General features: G+C 45.5%; 1 protein-coding gene across 1 annotated transcript; it reads left to right on the plus strand.

Moving 5' to 3' along the window:
* Positions 1 to 7,674: 7,674 nt before the first annotated feature.
* Positions 7,675 to 9,154, plus strand: LOC122012888 (WRKY transcription factor 28-like). Its single transcript, XM_042569549.1, has 3 exons — positions 7,675 to 8,235; positions 8,454 to 8,597; positions 8,689 to 9,154. The coding sequence occupies exons 1-3, from the start codon at positions 7,703 to 7,705 to the stop codon at positions 9,044 to 9,046; spliced, it is 1,035 nt and encodes a 344-aa protein (XP_042425483.1). The 5' UTR covers positions 7,675 to 7,702; the 3' UTR covers positions 9,047 to 9,154.
* The last annotated feature ends 958 nt before the right edge of the window (positions 9,155 to 10,112 follow it).

The following is a 10,112-nucleotide window of genomic DNA, read 5'->3' on the forward strand; positions in this document are numbered from 1 at the left end:
TCATCAAGTGTCTATTTTACTTCCTGTAAAAAGTCTTCTTATTCTTCCAGATCAATGCTAGGGGTGGATACCATCAAATTCAAATCGCCTCAAAAATGAAAGATGACGACATCCTGTTGCTCTTCTAGGAAAGTTGAATAACTCAGCAATGGAAAAAGCAATTGCAGAGTAGACAGCATTTGTTCAGATGCTTAGCAAGAATACCGCTGTTAGCTTCTCAATCAAACCATTTGGGCAACTGCTTCCACTGCAGAAGGAAATGCTACGATGAAAACCACATAATCAACTCTAAAAACAAATAGCAGTTGTTGTAGCTGCACACGTATTCAAGCACCACAACTGCTATAATGAAAATTAATAAGCAAGCTTTGCCAACTCCCTGCCACAATCTATATCAACATGTGTAGCACCTCCTGGTCACAATTTACCCAGCCTCCGAATCTTAATTGCGACCCTTTAAATATAGAAAAATAAATATATAAATAAAATTAAAAAAATATTCTACCACGTACCTCGAGAAGAAGAAATCAACAAAGTCAAAAGCATTTATTGCGGGAATGGAACAGATGAGCCACCCGCCACGGCATGCATTATTTACATGCTTTAACGAGCTTTGACTTGTAATACGCAAGTTTGTGAAACAAACTATGGAAGGGCATCTTGTCCTTCAAACAATGAAGTTTAATTATGAAACACACACCCGTTGTACTCGAGTAACAGCTGAAATAAAATCAAGTCATGAAACATATATAATAAATTTCTGTATCGATCTTTAACTACATGCCAAGAAAAAGGTAGAAATACTTCTTGCCATTTTCTATGGGAAATCAAAATCAAGACGCAACGATCAGTAGCTAGAGATGCACATCGATAGACATGCATTTCCTTAGCCTAAAATGCTTTTATCTTTGTGATGTACGTCCATGACACTGTAACCAGTGAGCAGTCAACAATATCAGGCCGTCTACCTCTCCATTTCTCTTCACATGTCCTTGTCGTGGAATGCAGTGGACAGACCAGCGCTCGATCGGCCAACCCCACATCATATTGTACGTATTCGTAGAATATATGCGCCAGATCATACTCACTAATTTAAGCTGCCGTCACATAATTACTTGACTCTGAAACTGCTTCTCATTTAAAACGAGGTTATCTGAATTGAACTCTTCCTGATAGAGATATAATTTGAATATATGCACCAGATTTTTGAACAAATGTTTTTCAACTTCTTCCTCGAATGATTATCCTCACCTCCACACCAATAAAAATGCAAATTAAAAGGGGTGCAGTTGATATTAGATCCTGAAGAGTGAAGATCCTGCATGTTCTGGTCAACTTCAAAGATGGGATTAGGTGCACGCATCATCATCCACTGAATTAGGGTCTATTCGCGCATAATATTTAAATGAGAGAGATGTGTGACCTATAACGACCTTGAACAAAAGTCAAACCTCACTACAGTGTTTTGTATAATTGTCTGCGTTATGGTGATCATCTTACGAGCTGCAAAAAAAAAAAACCTTAATTATGAACGAATCGATTAATTTGGTCAACGAAAAGGGCTGTTGCCATCCCAATTCCCAAGCCATGTCTTCTTCAATCAATTTGAGAGAAATAAAAAATAATAGGAAAAGACCAAAAATGTTGTCCGCACTGTTGACTCGCGTCCCGGCTCCCCCGTTTCACACTTCTCCGATTCGACGTCCTTCCGCCGTCCGATCGAGTTCCGGCGGATCTTGCAGGCGGGCAGCGGTCAACCGTCAACCATCGCTCGTCGTACACACGATCCACGTGTCGCGTGTCGGTGGGTGCTGGTCCTATGATGGGACGACGCAGCTCCATTGGACCGACAAGAGCCCGTCACCTTGGCGGGATTGACGTCTCCGTGTTTGGTCAACAGTGTCTTTTTATTAAATTACACCCCTAATTTTATAAATTTATCAAACCATTGGGAAATAATTTGTTGTTGTAATAATTTTCAGCTTTTCGTCAAACCACGAGAAAAATTTTAAAATATCCAAATCATACCCCAGTTTTAAAATTACCAAATCACATACTAAATTCAATTTTTATCCTGCTAATATTTCCAGTTGAATCGATTATTTTTTTAAAAAAATGATCGTTTTGTTTAAAAAAAATCAATGCTCTCAATATAGTAAGTAAAATTGATATTTGAGATCAATCAATTTAGTCAACATATAGATTTAGAAAGATTGGAATGATATGAAATTAAATTTTATGTGTTCATCACGTTCTCAAAATTATATTCATGTTTTCAAATATTAATTTGACCTACTATAATAAGAGTAATGATTTTTTAAACATGAACGTATTTAAAAAATATAATTCATGTTAAAAAAATCATTGCTCTTAATATAGTAGGTTAAATTGATATTTTAGGACATGAATATAATCAGAAGAATTAGACAAAAAATATAATATTTGCTTTAATGTCATTTTGAAATCTCTAGGTCCATCAATTGATTTTTGTCAAAATGGACGGATGAATTTAGAAAGCTCGAAATGATATGAAATTAGATATTATATATTTATCTAGTTCTCCTTATTATATACCTATTGATCCTGTCCGAACGTTGAATCGACGGACGCTGGGGACGTGGCGCTCTCCGAAATGACGACGTGAGTCTCCGACCGGCCGTACGAATCTCCGGTGAACCTGCAAGGAAGTCGGGCCGGGAGGGGGTTCCCGGCGACGACCCTTCGACGCTCAAGTCAGGCAAGAGGAAGATGAGAAAGTAGCTTCGAATATCAGAGATTGCGTACCTCCGGCGAAGTATGAGGACCTTTATATAGAGCTGTGAAGAGACTTATGCACACATACCGAGGCGTTCACGTGTCTTGCTACCATACCTCAGTATGGGCTTGCCAGAGGACCTTGCCTGACACCATACTGCTACAGTCCGAGCACCTCTCTGATGGGACAGTAGAACCTTCCGTCATAGGATTCTGTGCATGACTTGGTCTTCGAACATGTTTACTGTCAGAAGATGTTCCTTTGTCCTTTTGTCTTTTCTCTACTCACGCCGAGCGCCAGGCCGCTCGGCAGTCCCATCACGTCCGACCGGACATAGGTAATGGTCTGCTCGGGAGATTCCAGGTCGTGTGCTCGGCCGAGCCTGTTCCTTCACCGCATTGCTACTTTATGCCTTGGCTGAGCGGGCTACCTGCTCGGCCAACGACCTTTGTTCATCATGAGCGTCGGAAACCCGACTCCCCGCCGGGTTGTCTTTGATTCAGACATGTTCGACCGGTTGACCCGATCCTTACCCGATCGGCCGAACTCCATATTGTCCTTGACTTTTGACCTCTAAGTGTCATTGACTTCCCTCAAAGGGGTCTCCCGTCCTTACTGCCGGATCACTTGCCTCCCCTTCAAATCTAGTCGAAGGAGGCGATTAGTCCGACTGACTAGACCGTCAGTTTCGTCGAGTGGTGTCTCCTTGAAACTATCGTCCGTTCGACCCCCACGGGGGTAGCTGTGGCGTCAGTCAACGACAATATTCCTCGGATCTCTTCGGAGTTTGCGCCAATCTTCGACATTAAGGCCGGGCACGCGCTCTGTGCCACGTTAAGGCGCTTATTAAATGCTCCCCTGCCACGTGGCCTTGCTGCCGTCATCGTACGGCGGCGCCGCCGCGGGTGACGAGACCGAGGCGGTTCGAAATGGACGGCGCGATACGTGCTCTGGTTTCAACGACCTGAATCCGACGGTGGAGGCCGATCGGGCTCAGCCCTATAAAGCCTTCGCTTTCTTCCTTCGCCGCATTTCTGTTGTCGCGTGCTCCCCAGTTCTTCTTTCTCAGCGCTCCGGCGATCCTGCTCTTCTGTTCTCCGACGATCTCCGGTGTTCTTCCCTCGATCCTCCTCTTCATTGTAAGGTTCTCCTTCTTTCTCTCTTTGGTTCTTGTGTTTTCTTTGCATTTCTTTCCCGAGTTTTGGTCCTCGGGGCACTGTTTCGTTTGCTGTCTTCTTTCTTTTATCCTCTTTGACAAAAGAGACGCCGAACGGAGACACCAGTACGTTCGGCCACTTCCACGGTCCAGCAATCCGCCCGGACCACCTCTGATTCCCGCGGCAAAGCCCCAGCGGTTGAGGCGATCTCGTCCGATCGGACTCCATCCCAACTGGATGCGTCCGGGGGCCCCCTTGAGGCCATTCCCGTCAGTGCCCTTCCGCCTGCTCCCCCCCAAGCCCGGCGTTCGACAATTTTGTCCCAGTTCTCCGCGCCGACCTCTGATCCTCTTCCATCTTCCGCTCGGACGACCCCCGGTCATGGCCGCACTGTTAGGGTCACCCTGCATCTCCCCATCGAGGAGATTTTGCTCGAGTCCGATCGGTCAGCTGCACCTGAGCACACGATCACCCTGAAGGGCCCCTAGCCGAGATGTGGGCCGACGCTCGGACACGTGTCGCAATGATCCCACTTAGCAATCTGGCCAATAGCCATATGCAACAGACCACTGGGGTAAGTGTATTTTCTCAAGTCTTTTACATATTCTTTCCGATCGGCCGTTGACGATCTTGCTTATGCCAGAGACGGGTGGAGGAGATTGCCGTTTGCAATCGTCTGGCAATGGTGGATGAGGAGTTAAAGAGGCTGAAGGCTCCGGGCGGCCCGTCCGGCTCCCATGGCCCTTCTTACGCTGAGCTGCAGAAAGAACTCAGGAAGACCCAAGATCTATTGGCGGCTGAGCAGAAGAAGACGACCGATCAGGCTCATACCTTGGCCGAGCTCGAGCGGCAAGTCAAGACGCTCGACCAAAAAATAAGCCTAGCCACCACTCGGAAAAACACGGCTATCTCCGATCTCGAGAAAAAGAATGTCGAGGCTCGGGGCTTGGAGCAGAAAGTCAAGGAGCTGATGGAGCAACTGGCCAACGAGAAGATTGCCCGATCGGATGAGGTGGCGAAGCTCGAGGCTGCTTTATAAGAACACCAGGCAGCCGCCGATACTTCCCGAGCGGCCCTTAAAGAATATCAGGAGGCCGAACCAGGCCGGGTCGCTGCCTTGAGACAAAATTACATCCGTTCGGCCGAATTTTCGGAGAAAGTTTGCGAGCGGATATACACGGCCTTTGAACTTGCCATAAATGCCACGACAGAATACTTGAAGTCCAAAGGGCAACTTTCCGATTCCGCCGTCATCCCAGCTCAGGACCAGGCAACACTCCTCAACAACATCCCGACGGATCTATCTTTACGATTATTTAGAATAGAAGTTTATATGTAATTCGTCCGCTTGGCTAAAAACTATCACTTTTTGTAATTCGGCCATTCGACCTTAATTTCTCTAATGATATGCTATCCCCCTGTTTGCTTTTTTCTTTTGCTAATCAATATGCATGCCATCCACCTGACTTAATATGTCCTGTTTTGCAAATGGGATTTTCGCTAGATGTTCACAAGTATTTTAGGTTACTTGGCCGAATGGCCAAACGACTCAAAAGTCGACCTCTTCTCTGTCTTTATCTCGACGGTCTTCCGGCCGGAGGGTTTATAGTCGCCGGCGCGACTCTCGATTTTTAACGTCGGAGCTCGACGGTCTTCCGACCGGAGGGTTTATAGTCGCCGGCGCGACTCTCGATCTCGACGGTCTCTCGGCCAGAGGGTTTATAGTCGCCGGCGCGACTCGATTTTTAACGTCGGAGCTCGACGGTCTTCCGGCCGGAGGGTTTATAGTCGCCGGCGCGACTCTCGATTTTTAACGTCGGAGCTCGACGGTCTTCCGACCGGAGGGTTTATAGTCGCCGGCGCGACTCTCGATTTTTAACGTCGGAGCTCGACGGTCTTCCGGCCGGAGGGTTTATAGTCGCCGGTGCGACTCTCGATTTTTAACGTCGGAGCTCCCGATTCGGCTGACGATGCCTTGGGCTAATTTTCTGATTTTTACTCCTGCATTTCAAATATACAGCCGAACGGAAAGTATACAGAATACATTACATTGGCGCACCTTTCACCCCGCTCGGTAAGGCTGGAGGTGGTTCGCGCTCCATGGTCGATCCAGTTACCGCCCGTCTTCATCCTCCAGATAATAGGCACCCGAGCAGAGCTTTTTGATGACTTTGAAGGGGCCCGGTGAAATGGAACCGTGGTAGGCGGTGCTTCCGCTCGGCCTCCTAACGCCGACGTCGCTTGTTGCTCCAGCCGCTCGGCTTGTGCCTTCTGTTTCTGTTGCTCCACGAGTTTAGCTGCTCTTGCCTTGACTAGAGCGTCGAGCTCCTCTGAGGAGAGTATCACGGTGTGATGTCATCCAGCTTCGTCCATCTCTTCCGCTCGGATGCAGGTGCATTCCCACAGACGGCGCCAATTTGATCCTGTCCGAACGCTGAATCGACGGACGCTGGGGACGTGGCGCTCTCCGAAATGACGACGTGGGTCTCTGACCGGCCGTACGAATCTCCGGTGAACTTGCAAGGAAGTCGGGCCGGGAGGGGGTTCCCGGCGACGACCCTCCGACGCTCAAGTCAGGCAAGAGGAAGATGAGAAAGTAGCTTCGAATATCAGAGATTGCGTACCTCCGGCGAAGTATGAGGACCTTTATATAGAGCTGTGAAGAGGCTTATGCACACATACCGAGGCGTTCACGTGTCCTGCTACCATACCTCAGTATGGACTTGCCAGAGGACCTTGCCTGACACCATACTGCTACAGTCCAAACACCTCTCTGATGGGACAGTAGAACCTTCCGTCATAGGATTCTGTGCATGACTTGGTCTTCGAACATGTTTACTGTCAGAAGATGTTCCTTTGTCATTTTGTCTTTTCTCTACTCACGCCGAGCGCCAGGCCGCTCGGCAGTCCCATCACGTCCGACCGGACATAGGTAATGGTCCGCTCGAGAGATTCCAGGTCGTGTGCTCGGTCGAGCCTGTTCCTTCACCGCATTGCTACTTTATGCCTCGGCAGAGCGGGCTACCCGCTCGGCCAGCGACCTTTGTTCATCATGAGCGTCGGAAACCCGACTCCCCGCCGGGTTGTCTTTGATTCAGACCTGTTCGGCTGGTTGACCCGATCCTTACCCGATCGGCCGAACTCCATATTGTCTTTGACTTTTGACCTCTAAGTGTCATTGACTTCCCTCAAAGGGGTCTCCCGTCCTTACTGCCGGATCACCTATAATATTTGATATAATATATTTAATATATTTAAAGTAATAATTTTTTAAATAAGAGTCAGTTTTTTTTAAAGAATAATGGGATTGTTATAATGGTAATAGTCAACTAGGAATACTAATCAGGGTAAAAGTAAAATTGGATAGGTAATGTAATTTAATAATTTTAAAATTAGGATATATTTATTTTTTTAAACATAATTTGATAAAAAATTGAATAATTTTTGCCCACAGAATTAAAAAAACTTTTTATTGACTAGAAATGTTATATCATCCTAAAGTCAATGGATCAATTTTGAAACTTATGTCATGGTATAAGATTGCAACACGAAATACAAGTTGCCAAGTCCATTTAAATTAAAACATAAGGGGGTAGTTTGATGATTGTAAATTTCTGGGAGGCATTTCAAAAAAAGTCCGAAAAATTCAGTAAAGGGCAAATGTTTTTTTATTATATTATTGTTATATGAGAAAAATCATTAAAAGCAATAAAAATAATCACATATATATATATAAATAAGGCCACAGCTTCACCCGTCTCTGCGGATCCATCCAAGAGCTCAGATCTCCATGTCTGGCGATCAAGATCACCGGCCGGAGCACTACAACTTCATTTTCCACGATGAACCCTTTCCGTTCATCGACCACAAGCCGTCATCCGGAGCTCCCGGTGGCGGTGCTTATTATGAGTACCACGATGCGCCGCAGCTGGCAGCAGCACCGTCGACGACGACGTCGTTCTTGAGCATCACCGACTTGTTACGGAGCTCGATGGTCGACTACATGGCGGCGGCGGCTTCTAGTGATTTTGGCTTATCATCATCCTCTTGGGAGCCGCCGGCGGCAGTGGGGACGGTTGGTTCTGATCTGATGTTGGATGTTAACACCTTGAGTGCAGCCAGTAATATTCCTCCTCCTCCTCCTCCGACGACGCTGGGCTGCGGTGGCGGAGCTTCGACTCCGCTAACGCCTAACTCATCTACTTCTTCTTCGTCCACTGAGGCCGGCGCCGGCGAGGAGGAGCACTTGAAGCCGGATCAAGAGGAGGTGAAGCAACAGCCAGAGGAGGTGGATACAGATCAGGGCGATATGTCTAAGAAATTGTGAGTCACGTTAATTATTTCTCTCTATAATTTCTCCCTTAATTTGCTTCAAGTGAATCAGATTTTAAAATAAATTACAATTCCTATAGCTATTTATTTGGATCCAAATTAAATAGATTGAATTAATTGCATTCATCGATAATAATTCTTTTAACAATATATGTTAATTAATCTTCCTGATCTGTTTAATTATATATAATTCGTTATGTGAAATTTAGGGACAAGCCGAAGAAGAAAGGCGAGAAGCGAGCAAGAGATCCAAGTTTTGCCTTCGTTACCCAGAGCGAAGTTGATCATCTGGAAGACGGCTACCGTTGGAGGAAGTATGGTCAGAAAGCGGTGAAGAACAGCCCTTACCCAAGGTCGATCGTCAATTATATATCTGTGTAAATTATAATTAATTAATAATTAAAAATCTTTCTAATTAATTCAATTGTTTTAATTTAATTTCAGGAGCTACTACCGTTGCACAACGCAGAAGTGCCCCGTAAAGAAAAGGGTGGAGAGGTGCTACCAGAATCCATCAATCGTGATAACAACCTACGAAGGCAGACACACTCATAACTGCCCCACCACGCTGAGGGGGAGCGGGCACTTCTTGCCGTCGCCGCAGCCGCTGCCGCCGCCTTCTCAGGTGATGCCGGCGAGCTTTTGCCATGACCTGATGATGCAACAAGTACTGCAACGGTTGGATGACGACGATGACAAATTTAGCCAGAGAGGGGATTTAAACCCTAGCGCGCTTCTGCAAAATTTGCCACCTTCTCTACAGCGCCTGCCATTTCAAGACTTTGGTTTCTTCCATGGTTGACGGCGCCGGCCAACTACCGTCTACTTCTACGTTCCTTACTATACGCGTACATGCATGACTCAAGTGTATTCATATTTGAGAATTAAAACATTTTCCATCATTCCATTATGTAAAGGATCGGAGAATACTGTATGTTGATTACGGTGACGCTTTTTACCGTTCATCTCTAAATTATGTGAAAATAGATAAATTATACATTAATTTATAGCTCTAAATTATATGAAAAGAGATAAATTATACATTAATTTATAACTATCGTAAAATGGATAGAGAATAGAAGATACTTCTTTTCTAGAAAACATGCGTCCACTGGGAATTGCCTATGGAGAATAAGATTATTTTGTTTAAATATCATTAGTTAATTTACATAGCACTTAGAGTTAAATTTACTTAGTGATGTGGTAGAATCTTGAAATCCCCATGTCCTGTGTGATCAAGAGTTGTGATGAGATGTTAGTCAAAATTAAGGTAGGTTAAACTTGACCCAGAGGGAATAACACTCAGTAGATAAAGAGTTTCATTGAACGTACTCAGCACACTCATTTTAAGGAATAGAATTTGCTCGAAGATAAAATAGCTACTAAGAGTTAGCTTCAGTTGCTAACATCATTCCTGTCTCAGCATCGGAACCCAACATCCTCTTTGCCTCAGTATCGGATCATGATATCGTCTGTCTCAGCATCAAATCCCAATATCTTCCATACCTTGATCGGGATTCAGACATTACCTATGCCTCGGTCTCAGTCTCAGTTGCTAACATTGCCCCTGTCTCAGCCTCAGTAGCTAACATTATTCATGTCTTAGCATTAGATCCCGACATCCTTTATGCCTCAGTTTCAATTGCCAACATTTCCCCTGTCTTGGTCTGAATCGCCAACAACATTCATGTCTTAGTCTTAGATCCCGGTATTCTCCCTCGGCTTCAGCTGCTAATATCTCTCATGCCTCGGTCTTAGTCGTCGACATCGCCCACACCTCAATATTAGATCCAGACATCGCGCTTAGTTAGGCCTCAGTCATCGATATCATCCCTACTTCAGCCTCAGCCACCGACTCCGTTCAGGAC

The sequence above is a fragment of the Zingiber officinale genome, chromosome 8A (assembly GCF_018446385.1).
Source record: "Zingiber officinale cultivar Zhangliang chromosome 8A, Zo_v1.1, whole genome shotgun sequence".
In the NCBI taxonomy this organism is placed as follows: Eukaryota; Viridiplantae; Streptophyta; class Magnoliopsida; order Zingiberales; family Zingiberaceae; genus Zingiber; species Zingiber officinale.

What these genes read in the sequence shown, in the direction of transcription:
- LOC122012888 (XM_042569549.1), top strand. Translation starts at nt 7,703, where the DNA reads ATGTCTGGCGATCAAGATCACCGGCCGGAGCACTACAACTTCATTTTC. An exon ending in GGCGATATGTCTAAGAAATT is followed by an intron (nt 8,236 to 8,453) that starts GTGAGTCACGTT and finishes TGTGAAATTTAG; the next exon opens with GGACAAGCCGAAGAAGAAAG. An exon ending in AAGAACAGCCCTTACCCAAG is followed by an intron (nt 8,598 to 8,688) that starts GTCGATCGTCAA and finishes ATTTAATTTCAG; the next exon opens with GAGCTACTACCGTTGCACAA.